At 37.7% G+C, this 15,152-nt stretch overlaps 1 protein-coding gene across 4 annotated transcripts in view; it reads left to right on the top strand.

The window, feature by feature from the left end:
• LOC124556246 (ankyrin repeat domain-containing protein 16-like) overlaps positions 1-14,880 on the top strand; it is a 117,373-nt gene extending 102,493 nt beyond the window's left edge. For all 4 annotated transcript variants that reach the window (XM_047130236.1, XM_047130235.1, XM_047130234.1 and 1 more), the window contains 2 exons: positions 1,571-1,969; positions 13,265-14,880. In XM_047130236.1, coding sequence (XP_046986192.1) covers positions 1,571-1,969; positions 13,265-13,296 — 431 coding nt within the window. In that variant the 3' untranslated portion in view covers positions 13,297-14,880. The remainder of the gene's footprint in view (positions 1-1,570; positions 1,970-13,264) is intronic.
• Positions 14,881-15,152: the final 272 nt, after the last annotated feature.

Below are 15,152 nucleotides of genomic sequence, written 5' to 3'. Positions count from 1 at the left end.
TCTGTTTACTTTCTGACGCAAGTGAAAACAGGAGAACTGTGGCTATTAGATATTAAATTTACATGCAGAAACTCAAGAAACTAAACTATTAAAGCACACAGATGATATAATAAAATTCGCTCCTGGTTAGGAACTCAGAAATGTCACAAAAGCTGTTACTTCCCTGTTGCTGCGTCTGTCTCGGTCAGCTACTACTGCCTGACATGATACCCTGTCCGTAGTACTCACTCTAATAATTTGAGTCTCCCAGTCTGCATCTGGTAAATTGGAATCCCTTCGTAATACTGTAATGTATCAGAAAACTTATCCACAACATTCACAAAGATATCACTTAAATGTTCTGTCAGTACTGCTCCTGAGGTAGGTAATCTATAAAATCATATGAGTACCAAGTTTGTGCTATCTTTAACACTTACAGTATTTGTATTCTGATTCTGTACTAACAGTAATAGGTTTACTGCTATAAACACGCCTCCTCTCCCGGTATCCAGCCTACCTGTCCAATATAAATTGCAGTCAGAATTTAGAACTCCATTGCTATTAGCATATGGTTTCAGCCAGCTTTCTGTTCCTAGTACTATGTGGGCATTATGTGTTTATAACTAGACTAGTTCTGGAGCCTTATCAGATATCAGTCTTGAATGCACAATATTGTACAGGGTGACTTTTCATTGTGTACAGATAAACAAAGATGTGCGGATAATGCTGGAAAGAATAAAAAGTCCATGAATCATTTCTCATGCACACCAGTATTTACAAAGCTATCACTGCTTTTCTTTAGCTCACAAATGAAAGTTAAGAGAACATAAAACTAACTGATTCATGCACAGAATATCACATTATAAGTATTTCATGAAACTGCTTCACCTGATGACACATGTTGGCCACAAGGTTTTTTTCTCAACTTGAACGGGGACACCTTCTGTGCAGATCATGCACGGCTGCCTGTTCGGGCTACAGGTGGTTTTTGAAGGTTGTTATATAAACAAAAAATTGACATTAATTATTGACTAAACTTCTGGTTAAACAAAAGATAGAAGAGGCTGTTTCTTCTGCAAGTTATGTGTCTTTTAGCAGGCGGTGTTTCTGTATGCATAAAAATGTCACACTGTATGAGTGCTTTGTTTTTGGAATTGTTTATTTGCACCAGTGCAGCTCATTGTTGGGCTGGATGTAATTTCTTTGTGGGGGAATTTTTACAAAGAGGAATTTATAAAAGAGAGACTGTTGAGTTTTGGAGTGGCATGTAATTTCACACGCAACTGTCAGATTTAATGGTACTGTAAAGTGGCACTTGATATTATTATTTCAACATGCACCCTTCCATGGTTCTTGATAGTCAAGCACACAGTGAAAGAAAACTGTAACTATTCTTTCACTGCATTGCAGCTGTCCCATTTCTTAAAATATCTCTATACCTAAAGGCATTGAAACTGGAAGGCAAATAATGTTCTGTTTTTCTGCAGTTTTGTCTACATAACTTACTCTATATGTTAAGGCTGATAAAGCCTGTTTCTCTTTTATCAATATTATGATTGATATAAGTGTGTCTTGCAAATTTTTCTTTCAGCTCTCCATGGTAGGGCATCAGTACTACAGTTCCTTTTGAGCTCAGAGTGTGGCTGCAGGGAGATGCTGAGTTGTACTGACATGTGTGGTGTTTCACCTTTCCTTGACGCAGCTGCTAGTGGAAGCCTGGAAACAGTGAAGGTTATCCTGTCATATTATGATGCCCTAGGTGACAAGGACAAGAAAGGACTGAGTGCACTTCATCATGCTGCACGCACAGGAAGTGTATTGGTGATTGAGTTCCTGGTAAAAGAACTAGGAGCAGATGTTAACAGTATTTCAGACATTGAAAGAGTGACACCATTACATGTTGCAGCTCGTGAGAAACAGAGTGACGTTGTTCATCTTCTGATGAAGCTGGGAGCGGACACTTCTCTGACTGATGCACATGGCCGCAGTGGTACGTTCTGTGGAACTGTTTAGTGGAAAGCATTAATTGTAACATAAGTATCTCTAAAGTTCAAAGTTGTTAGCACACTCGACTCACATTTGGGCAGACGATGGTTCAAACCCGTGTCTGGTCATCCTGTTTTAGGCTTTCCGTGATTTCCCTAAATCGATTCAGGCAAATTCCGGGATGGTTCCTTTGCAAGTCTGTGGCCGACTTCCTTCCACATCCTCCCCTAATCCAATGGGACCGATGACCTCGCTGTTTGCTCCCCTCCTCCAAATCAACCAACTAACTAATCCAAAGAGTAACCTGAAAGTTCTCCTATTTCTGTTCAGATGCAGTATTTCAAGCTGCTATTTATATTTTATTATCAAAGTGTCATGACACTGTTGTTAAGATGTTTAAGCCTATACTTTGATGAGTAAAGGAAAGAACTCTCAAGAAACTTAAAGGAAATACATACATTCTTAAAAGAGCAATGTCATTTACAGATGATTCTTGTCTTGAAGAGCATAAACATAGTAAACCACTCATAGCTAAAATGATCCTTTTATGAGAAAATCATTAAAACTTTGAAGAAAAAAATGTTGTATGACTAGGGCCTCCTGTCGGGTAGACCTTTTTCCGGGTGCAAGTCTTTCGATCTGACGCCACTTTGGCGACTTGCGCGTCGATGGGGATGAAATGATGATGATTAGGACAACACAACACCCAGTCCCTGAGCGGAGAAAATCTCCGACCCAGCCGGGAATCGAACCCGGGCCCTGAGGATTGACATTCTGTCGCGCTGACCACTCAGCTACCGGGGACGGGCTGAAGAAAAATGATATGTACAAGATGTGCCACTGTATCATCTCAAATATCTTTTAGTATATTAAAGATATTCCTGATGTGCTTTCACTTGTACAAATAGTCACAAGGAGCTCAAAACTGACGTCCAACACTTTTCTTCAAAAGTGGACTTATGCCGTTGTTCAGAATGAAAATTGTTTTTGTCAATAAGGTAAATTTGGTGTCTTGAAAATGTCTTAGACCTGATAGGAAGTTAAGTAAAAAATTATTTAAAATTCATATATTTCCATTCTTCCAGTGGAAGGGTGGAGCACCATCCAAAAGTTAATACTACTGTCGTGAGAAATACGCATTGCTAGGATAAGACATGTGACTTCTGAAATTTTCCTGGCGCATTTCTTCTTCTAATAATTTTCGGGTATGCAGCCGGATCCCGTCAACATTCTGCCACAGTATTTCAGCCCAGAGACGTCCGGACATCATCAGGTGAGTACACAACTACTGAAGACCCCAGGTGCAGTCGCAGTATTTATGCCGAATCTCACGCATGCGAAATGTACTCGCATCCTACAGCGCATGTGCCAGGTGTTGACATGTTCTCTACCTGAACAAGTTATCAAGAGACCATACAATGCAGTACCACTAAAGACTCTATGGTCTTCCCAAGATACACAAGGATGGTGCCCCACTACAATTAATAGTGAGTAATATTGGTGCTGCGACCTATTGTACTGCAAAATATCTGGCCTCACTACTAAATCCGTATGTGGGTAAGTGTTGCCACCATATACGTAATTCCAAGGATTTTGTCAGTCACTTGAAGGAAGTTAAGCTTAGCAGCTCGGATTTATTAGTCAACTTTGATGTTTTCTCACTTTTTACCAAAGTGCCTTTAATGGAAACGTTACATCTTAGTGGTAACTTATTCAGCGCAGAACGGCAGCCTTATTTGAACATATACTCTCCTCAATGTACTTTTTATTCAATGATGAATTCTTTGAACAAACAGACGGGGTCACCATGGGGAGCCCTTTGTCCCCTGTGGGAGCTAATCTCTTTATGGAGGACTTTGAGGAGAAAGCACTTGAGTCTGCTGTTTCAAAGCCTACGGTCATCTGGTGGTACATAGATGATACTTTTGTTGTATGACCTCATGGCAGACAGGAACTGGAGACATTCTTTCATCACTTAAACTCATTACATGAGAACATCAAATCCACAATGGAGATTGAAAAAGATGGCACTTTACCAGTTCTAGACGTGCTAGTACGCTGTAAAAATGTTAGGTCATTAGGACATTCTGTGTACAGGAAACCGACTCACACAGATCTGTACCTCCAGGCATCACCCAGCACAAACAGCCGGTGTTCTCAATACCTTAATACATCGAGCGCATGTAATATCGGATGATGAAAACCTCCACACAGAATTAGAACACTTGGAGAAGGTTTTTAAAGAGAATGTGTACACTTCACACCAAATAAGGAAGGCCATGCGCAACTATCATAACAAGAAGCAACACATTGAGGACGCTGACGACGACTATAAATAAACTGTGTTCCTTCCATACGCTGGGAATGTGTCGTCGAAAATAGGCAGATTACTGAAGAAAAATAAAATCTAGGTTATCTTCTGTCCACCAGCAAAGAACTGGGCCCTCATTGGATCCGTTAAAGATGATTTACAACTGAAGAAAGCAGGCGTCTACAAAGTTCCCTGTGAATGTGGCTCTGCATATATTGGCCAGACGACAATAACTGTCCATGAACGATGTACAGAACATGAAAAATACACCCGTCTGCGGCAACCGTCAAAATCAGCAGTAGCAGAGCACTGTATTTCTTTGGGACATTCAATGGAATACAATGGAACGAAACTTTTAGCTCCGGTTTCTGGATTTTGGGATTCCATAATCAAAAAATCAGTGGAACTATGCCCAGCTTTCAGCTGGATGAAAATTGGAATCCTGTTATTAAAATTATACAATCACAGCAGAATCAACGGTGTCATTCGATATTCAATGACTAGATGATCTTTTACTTTCACCACTGAGGGCAGCACATACAACTCGGCTTTGCCGCGCATGTCAACACTTGACGCATGCGCTGTAGGATGTCAGTACATTTCGTGTGCGCGAGATTCAGCATAAATACCGTGACTGCACCTGGGCTCTTCAGTAGTTGTGTACTTACCTGATGATGGCCAGACAACTCTGGGCCAAAATATCGTGGCAAAATGTCGATGGGATCCGGCTGCATACCCGGAAATTATAAGAAGAAGGATAAGACATACTTGACTAATTAAAAGGTTTGAGCATTGCTTGCTGTGACAACTAACTCCATAGATCAAGTTTACTTTGAGATATGCCTTCAATAATTTACAGTACATTATGTATAAAATACCTACATTGTCAGTTAGTTTCTAAATCTTTCTTTAGGTTGAAACTATTTTTAGAAACACAGAAATGCTAGGAAAATATTAATTTATGAAGAATGATGCTAAAATGAACCAAAACAGAACTTTATGAAGAAAAGTTTCTGAGGAATAGTATCTAATTCATTGCACCAACATCGATAGTGTCAAAAGGCTTTTTAAAACCCCAGTTTTACTCCAAGAAAACAATTGTGAAGTAAAGATATTACCACATAGCATCCAAAGTAATAGTTCTTGAACATCTATAATAATGCAGAAAAAATTGATGCCAATAGATGTGATCTTGTACATGGAGAGTCCACTGCATTTTACTGAACGCCCAACTGCACTAGGAAGCCAATAAGGAATCTCAGCAATGCATCTGTCTATTGACAGTGCCAAAACTTGAGAGTAGTGTGCCACTCAACACACCATAATAACAACAGAAGACTCTGGATTTTAAATGCATTTATACTCTGAAATATCTTAACGACTCTGTGAAATATTTGTATCACTAAGTACGATTCAATGAGACTTGCTGTTCTGGAGAGGAAGGAAAATGGGCAAGAGGGAGGGGGAAAGGATAGTTCCATTTGAAAAAAAAAAAGGTTTGAAGACACTGCATTTGTTCTTAGCTTGGCTCATGTGTTACTATTATTGTATAATATTTTTGTGATCGTTTGTTTAAAGATCACAAACATTTTTAACATGCAAAGGTATCATTGAGTGAAAGATTGATTAGTGCTGGAACTTTAGAGCTACAGGAGATTTAAGAAACTTCATGGACATTGTGAAAGTAAATTTTTAATTGTTTAGTTGTGTATTCAAGATTTGGGAACCACTAGAACGAACGTAATTTTCCTACACTCAGTTCCAAACTGTATTTTATGGTAACCCTCCACATTTGACCTTAACCTATCACATTCCTGCAGTTTTTGTACCTTCCAATTAAAGATCTGGACCCACAGTGAAGACACACTTATCCCATTTTCTCAGAATTTTAATGATGATGATAGCCATTAGTGCCCCATTGTCAGAGAAATGCCTCTCCCAATTTCTTCCACAAATTCTCTTTAGCACTGTTGCTGGCCACAACAGTCCTTCATAAGCCTTCAGCATCTCTCACCATAATCTTGTCTGTCTTCCTATTCTCCTATTTTCTTCCAGAGACACCAGTTCAGTTACTGATATTCCTCATCTTTCATCTGTTATTCTCCTGACATGACCAGCACACTGCCAATTTCGGCTTGAGCCAAGGAATCCTGTACCCATGTTTTATTTGTAATGTCTTTATTTCTAATCCAGTCTCATCATGTTACATTCGCTATCCTCTTTTTCCATTGCCCTTGTCATCACTGTGATTTAGTTTTCTACTGTGTGTGTGTGTGTGTGTGTGTGTGTGTGTGTGTGTGTGTGTGTGTGTACACAGAGAGGCAGGAGGAGCTATGTATAAAATTTCTTAGAGATGCTTTTTGCTCATGGTTTTCCATATCGAATGATATAACCTGTCCAAGCTATACAGTGTATCCCATGAGGAATTGTCAGTATTCAGGAATATGACAGGAGCAATCATTGAAAGCAAAACAGGCTGGTCAGTCTAGTAACCATGGCCTCGAAAATGTATACCTTAAGAGCGATGAGCACTTCTTCATATTCGATACTGTGCAACAAATCTACCAAATCTTCCCGTAGAGGTGTCGTATATGTGACTGTAGGCTTTCCTGGCGTGAACTGTTGATGAAGGTTTCTCGGGTCTCCAGCCGGGTGGTAACGCTGATATCTCACAATGTTTTGGGAAGTGTCATACTACCCATCTTCTGGCGAAGTGTCGAGATTCTTGGAGAGATTCGCGAGATGTCAACGCTACCATATGGCTGGAGACCCAAGAAACCTTCATCAACTAACAAATCTCTTCTACTGCAAGCTCTTTGTTACCCATTTTTTGAGAGGTGGTAGTATGGACCAAAACAAGGAAAAAAAATCCAATAAACATGGGGTCTCAAGTGCATACCTTAAGAGCTGCGAATACTTGTTCTTCTTCACTACTGTGACATCATCTCTCCTGGTCAACAAGTCCTCCTAGCTTTTAAGTTATGCATTTTAGAGTCCATGTTTACTAGACAATTTTTTGTTGTTTTGGTCCATACTATCTGCTCCCAAAACATGGAAAGCAAAGAGCTTGCTATAGAAGTGATTTCTTTCACAATGTAGAAGTTTAAGGGCTCGTAGCTCTTTCCTAGAGGCCATGATTACTAGGCATTTTTGATGTTGCTGAGCAACAATCATACAATATTCTTTAAGTGAACACACTACCATTTGACTGTCTTGTTTTTTATTTAATTATGACCTAGATTTCGGCCTTTTATGCCAATTTCAAGTGATTGAGTTAATGTCATTAACATAACATATATATTGCAGGACATCAAGCTCAAATGATTGAGCTGATGTCATTAACATATGTTGCAGGACATCAAGCTCAAAATTGGTTTTAAATTAAGAAAAATATTGGCTCCCAATGAAATGACAGATGTAAAATCATTGGGAGTAAAATAGTGAAAGCACGTCATATTTAGTAAAAACAGGTATATAAAAGATGGTTCATACCAAGTAAACATGCTTTTACTAAATATGATGTGCTCCCACTATTATTTGTTGATGTTTTTCGATGAAGATTTTACATCTTACATTGTGTGGGGAACCAATATTTTTCTTAATTCACAGTCAATTTTGAGCTTCATATCCTACAATGCATGTTAATGACATCAACTCAATCAATTGAAAATTGCATAAAAGGCCAAAACCTAGGTCGTAATTAAATAAACAACAATACAGTCAAATGGCGGTGTGTTAATTTAAAAAATTGACATTCGTGCTTTGAATGATTGCTTGTGTCATATCCCTTAGTATTGACCTTTCATCCTGGGATACGCTGCATACTTCTTTTTTATAATTACAGGTGTTATTCCGTGTGAACCAAGTCTGCTGTTTTTATTTTTTGTTGGTTCATACTGAATTTCTGCAGCTGTTATAAGTGGAATATCAACAGTCGTCCTCCTCCTCCTCCTCCTCCTCCTCTTCCTACTACTACTACTACTACTACTACTACTACTTCTACTTCTACTCCTACTCCTACTCGAGATGGGTCGTACGCAAACTAATGGATCTAAAGGAACAGTTCACCAGGATGGACGGAAGGAGCGAAGAATGAATTCTAAGGAAAGGCCTTTTATAGTTCACTTCGGTCACAGCTTTCTTCTTATAGTTTCTGGGAATGGGAAACAGTCGGTCTCATTCCCGCAACGGCATGTTGGCCGGTCTCGTTCCAGCCTCGGTTCCATTCCCGTCTGTCTCGGTCTTGGTCTCCCTCGGCTGATCTCGTCCTTCTTTGTGTGACCACTCGTAGCAGTTCCACTGCCGACTGCTCCTAGTTAGTTCAGTATCGAGTTGTTGTTTGTTTTGTTAACTGTGCATGCCCATTCTAGATCTGTTTCAAACCTTTCTTGGAATCTGGACTGTGGTTCTTCTCATATTCTATTCAGCATCCATGACTGGCAATTAAAATTATTTTATAATTACATAAAAATTATGTGGTATGTAATACATACATCTTTTCGGGTAGCAAAAGGGCATATCGGCTTACTTCAATATTTCAATAAACAGCAGAAGATATACTTATAAATGGCAAATTTTTGTTATTACACATGCAAAGGAAGTCGGCACGGCACACAGGAGTGGCCATTTTCCATCTTTTTGTTATCCATGGTAAAACAGCATGTTCATTGTTATGGAAGGCAGACCAACTTACAACTGTATGAAGCCCGCGCTCCATAATAAAGCGTCTGGTGTCACATTTTGTAAAGAGAATACAAGAACTTCTACAATATTATTTCAATGGTACAGGGTGGCGCATGAAAAATCAGCCCTGAGTACTAGACTGCTCATTGTTGCCCACTGATTATCATGTATTGTTCTAAAGTTTTTGTTTGCATTAGTTTACTTGTTATTTATTTCTGCCTAATTATTACACGTTTATCTATTCTGATTGTAGCAGTCAACAAATTGTGCATAATTGGCAAGCAGTCTGCACTCAGGGCCAGTTTTTCGTGTGCCACCTTATATTATTTCACTGTGATCAGCCACATAATGCCACAGTTGGCTAAACGAGAGGTTTTGCAGAGTCATGAAAATTACTTCTACAAGTGTGTGAGAATTCTGTAATGAATAAAAACTCTGTACTCCAGAGGGGAGGCAAGTGTCCCCTCTTGGCGCGTTCCATCTTCAGTCACCTATGCTGTTAATTTTCAATTTTTCATAAGAATCACATACCATGCACAAATGAACGGTGAATGAGTAAATATGAATGGTTCCCAAAAAAGAGCGATCACCAGTGAACTAGTTCCCAAGGTGAACGAGTTTGCCCATCTCTAACTCCTACTACTACTACTACTACTACTACTACTACTACTACTACTCTTCCTCTTCTTCATCAGCACCTGCACAACTGTACATGTTTTGATATAATGTTGTAGTTATATTCAGAATGCTGTTTCTTCCTGTCTGAGGAACACAATTGACATATCACAGACATCCCACCCATTCCCTTCCTGAAGCTTCCTGGGAAATATGTGTGTTTATTGCTGGTAGTATGGGATGAACATAGAGGGGTTGTAGGTAAAGTTTCAACTGGTTATAAATCACATGCTGAAGAAGTATGTGCAGAGTAAGTAGATTAAGACTGGAAAAGACGCACAGTGGTTCAAAAAGAAAATTTAGGAACTTCTGAGAAAACAGACATTATTGCACACTCTGTTCAAAAAATAATGCAGAAATGTCAACTGGCAAACGGTAGTATAAAATCATGTGTCTGTAAAAAGATTAATGTACGAAGTGTACAACAATTTCTATGTCATAAGTTAGTGAAACATCTTGGAAAATTCTGGTTTTACATAAAATTGATAAGTGAGGCGCAGGCTTTTACCCAGTCATTCATAAACCAACCTGGTGTGGCACTAGAAGGCAGAAAGAAGAAGCAGAAGTTTTATATTTTACATTTAAAAAAAAAAAAAATCTTTCACACAGGAGGAGAGTATGGACATACTACTGTTTGACCACTGCACAAACTCCCCTGTTTATGATGTAGAAATAGGCATCCTTGGCACTGAAAAGCAGCTGAAAGAGTTGAAGACAATGAAGTTTACAGACCCAGATGGTATCCCAATAGCCCCCTTACTTAGCTTGCATTCATCGTGCATCCTTTGCCTTGTGCAAAGCTCCAAGTGACTGGGAAAAGTGCTGGTGAGTCCCATGTAAAAGAAGTGTACAATCCTTAACATCTGTTTGCTGCAGAATTCATGAGAATATTCTGAGTTTGAATATAGTGCATTACCTTGAGAGAGAAAAGCCTCTATCCACAAATAAACACCAGTTGAGAAAGTATTGCTTATCCAAAAGTCAACTTGATATTTTCTCACATGATATCCTGCAAACCATGGATGGAGCTCAACAGGCAGCTTCCATATTTGTAAGTTCCTGGAAAGCTCGTGGCACAGTGTCACGCTGTAGACTGTTAACAAAGATCTGCGCATAAAGGATAGGTTCTCATATATGTGAGTGGCTCAAAGACTTGTTAAGTAATGGAACCCAGTATTTTGTCCTGGGTTATGAGTGGTCATTGGGGACAAAGATAAAATAAGAATGTCCTTTGGAAGTGTGATAGTACCACTCTTGTCTTCTGTATATGTAAACAATCTGATGGATAGGGTAAGCAGCAATCTGTGACTGTTTGCTGATGACACTATAGTGTACAAAAAGTACAACCCTGCTGTCACTCACATACATCTCATCAGAGCACCACAAATGCCAGAGAAGAGAAATCGGGGCTCATAAGGAAGCATATAGATTGTCGTTTTTGCCTTGCTCCATTTGGGAATGAAATGGGATGGAAATGACTGGTAATGATACAAGGTACCCTCTGCCATTCATCGTATGGTGGCCTACAGAGTACATTTGTAGACATAGATGCAGAAGCTGTGTTGTGCATGGAGAGCATTTTAATGAGCTATACTGCTCTACTGCTTTTCCCACTCCATGAGTATTCTACTGACGTATGTAGTTTCTTATAGTTCGTTTAGTAACTTTATCATCTCTCAAATACAACTTTGTTGTTTACAATTTAGCTTCTTGAATAATATTCCATAGAATTTTATCAAACTGACCACATAAATGCTGCATACCAAGTTTTGTTGATTGTAATTACTGAAATCTTTTCTGTAGTTCTGTGTGGTGATTTTCCTGGCCATTCCTTTGATCTACAGTGGGAGATTTGCTTCACATAAAAGATTTCGTTGAGTATGTTAATGTTTACCCAAATTCACTTCAGTTGTTTGTCTTCTGCCCAACAAGCTTCATTTTCTTTTCTGCAACAGCTACTTTTTCTGTTGACTATGTAAGGACTTCTTTGTATGTTCAACAGACCAACTACCCAAAGTATATGTACTTCAGTAACTGATGTATGCTGATGACACAATAATACTGATGAAGGGTGCAAATACACCAGGAGAATAATGAAAAAGGCTTACAACTGTTTCACAACAAACAGCTTAACCTTTAATCTTACAAAGACTCATATTACTCAGTTTCAAATGAAAATGACTTAACAGATAGCAAAAATAAAGCTCAATGGGCACATATTGAATGATGCTCCACATGTAAAGTTCCTAGGCATCCAGTTGCATAATAAACTAAGGTGGCATCAGTACATGGATAAGATAACTGAAAAATTTAGGATGCAATATGAGTGTTAAAATCTATTTTCTTCATAGTCATCTTGACTTCTTCCATGAAAATCTTGGAGATGTTAGTAAAGAATGTGGAGAAAGGCCTCATCAAGATATGAAAGAAATAGTATCATATTATCAAGACAGGATGAAGGATGATGCCTGACTACTGTTGCTTTCTAAAAAGAGATAAGTGGTCCACAGCATAGAAGAAAATCTTGGAAGACAAAATTTCAATATGAAGAGGAAGCAGCATGGTAATGGGAAAGTGCAGTGTCTCTGTAATACTTAGAATATGTAGGACTTAAATTGTGATTAGGTTTTATGAATAAATGAGGGCGGTTTGATTTTGTTTAATGACTACAATTTTAAACTATTTAGACATTACTAGTATAGCTGTAAGTGTCTTTATTACTACATTAAAATATCTTAATATTGTATAAATAAGACAGTGCTTTCTAGCATTATTACAGTTTTTTCATATGTGAAAGCCCAAATCTGACTTCACATTCTTCAACAGAGGCCAGCAACGAATGAAAATCACCCTTCACAATTAAAAGCATTGAACAAAAATGGAATTTTGCAGCCCTGCGCCTGTGTTTTTAATGCTAAGTTTGCATTTATTTATTTATTTTACATCTGTCACAGACAGGTGTTTAGAATTTTCATCAAGACCAAAGGTATTTGTTTTGATAATCTGTTGTACTGAGATCAGATTTTGCTACAGTTATGAAGATTTCATTTTAGCACTCTGGTATTTGAGTTGGGACCTACAATAGCCTTTCCTTCAAGGATTATTTTTCAAACTTCATGGATACAGAATTTAACAACTACTACAGATGTAGTAACTGACTGTGCGGCCTTCGTATTATTTTTATGGTTTAAAATTATCCTTCTTTTTTTTTTTTTGCATTGACAACTCTTTTAACTATAATTTTATGAAGTCTACAATATTCAATAAAATCATAATTTCTACTATATTTTTGTTACCTGTGCAGCTGCATTTTTCTTACACTGGAACTTTTAATGATGTGGATGATCCACTTTACTTTATTTGTCACTTCATTGTCCCAAGTTCTAACTGGAAGTGTGTTATTTAAGATATTTAAAAAAAACTATTTAGGAGTTTACCAAAATTTTCATTATTTGGGATCACAAATCCATTCTACCATATTATGGCGTTATTAAACATCTCAGATTTTTTTATATGCTGAAAAAACACTTCTGTGTTTAAAATATACTTGTTTGATTTTATTGTCTTTTTAAGCATCTTTTGAAGAAGAAGCAGTAGTATGTATATAATATCATTTTTCTTCTCTTACAGTATGGGATTACAGTGCAGCTCCCGTCACCTGAGTAATGTAAAGGTTTCCACAAGTAACCAAGAGGACTGATGACAGAACTACAGCTATTACTTGGTACAATCCCTCCATTCATAACTGGTTAAAACTGTGGTCTTTCTGATCCATTTCAATTTTGCACTACTGAACCGGTAAATAATACACAATGTGGTGTCCAGTACAACAACAATGCAAATGTTGAAATGAGGCTTAAATTCTTGCTTCAGAGTAAAACCTTAGTGATGATAAAAGCTTATGTTTTCCAAAACACAACTTCTTCCACAGCTCCTGAATTACTGCTTTGATACCTTTTAGGTACAGGAGATATTCTCTCACTTCCTTATTTCACATCTTCATATTTTGTGTTCTTGAGCTGTTACAGTTCAAATACTAGTGGCTGTGATGGTACTTAAGAAATTTTCTTGATAAGTTGTGGTCTCATGAAGATATACAGACAGTTTTCTGAGATTATCTTATACATCATTAATGTAGTTCTCTCTCATCAAAACCTCTTCTTGAAAAGATGTATCTCATTCTTCAAGTTCCTCGTATTTTCTTTAGATGACCTGAATTTCTTATCATCACACACAATTTTTGTCTCAGAATCTTCTGAAGGTTTTCTGTCCAGTGCTTTCATGAAGGAAAGAGTCCTTGACATCTTATTGTGATTTTCTCTGAAGAATGTAGCCTTTCTTAACTGTGGACTCCAGTGCCTTTTATTGGACATGGCTCTCTCTTTCCTGGTTGCTGAAGTGTCCTGTAGTTTTAACTTTGTTTGTTCTCTAAGACATGGTAAAGTTCTGCCACCTCTTTTGCAATCTTGAACATCTCTTTCTTGAGTGTAGACCCCTTCTCTTTAAGACTGTTGTTTCACACTCAGTTCTAGTGAGAGCCTCACATAAAGGTACTATGCCATACAATGCAAAATAAAAATTAATGTGTTCTTTACTTAATTTATCTTCCTCATGTACTCAGCAACTCAGACATTTGAAAATCTCTATTTCCTTATTGTGTTATTTTACAAATAATGTGCTGAATGTACTATTCAGTTTCTTCCTAAACCACATCACCTCACTGTACAACACCCTCTGCATTAAAACTGCATTCTTCACACAGCCTCGTAAGATGTTAGCATATGGTTCCATTAGAAATGACTCCCAATAGGTAATCTGCCTCCATATTAATCAAAATCCCCAAACTACAAAGAAACTTAAACAATTGTCTCTTTTTTCGAAAAAAATGTTGTTTACTTAAAATCAGTGAGTGTGGTAGCAAATATGGCCCATGTAATGTTACATTATTTCAGTTATACTGGTGTCTTTTTCTCTTTCATAATTATACTCATACATATTTTACTACATAAGCAGAGCTCTATTACAATTACCAATGATTGCATTAATGTTTGTGAGTGATTGATACAGTTGGTTTCTTGATTAAAACTTGTAATGTGGTCTCAACAAATCATCATGGTTCTTATCTTGTGATACTGTTTGGTGTTCTGGAAATAAAAAATGAAGTATAATTGTGAGACATTTGATGCAAAAATGAGAATGAAGTTTGCACGGAAGTAAAGGAAAAATACAATATTAAAACAATGCATTTGCAGTAAAATAAGTGTGATTAAATTTGCTAATATTAAAGTAAATTAAAAAACTTCCAAATCCTGACTTTTTCCCTCAAATTAAAGGTTGGTTTGAAAATCACAGTGCTTCATCAGATGGTGTCTTATTGGAGAGTGTATGCCCTTACTTTCCTCTAACATCACAAATTGTCCCCAATCCACATGACTGACTGGGTGAACTCATTCATGATGACTATTAGCGAACACTATTTGCTTTAAGGTAGCTAGTTCTTTTTGTATCATGAAGCTGA

Source organism: Schistocerca americana, chromosome X (genome assembly GCF_021461395.2).
Source record: "Schistocerca americana isolate TAMUIC-IGC-003095 chromosome X, iqSchAmer2.1, whole genome shotgun sequence".
NCBI classification, from domain to species: Eukaryota; Metazoa; Arthropoda; class Insecta; order Orthoptera; family Acrididae; genus Schistocerca; species Schistocerca americana.
The sequence above is the reverse complement of the archived record's forward strand: the minus strand, read 5'-3'. Positions and strand labels throughout refer to the sequence as shown.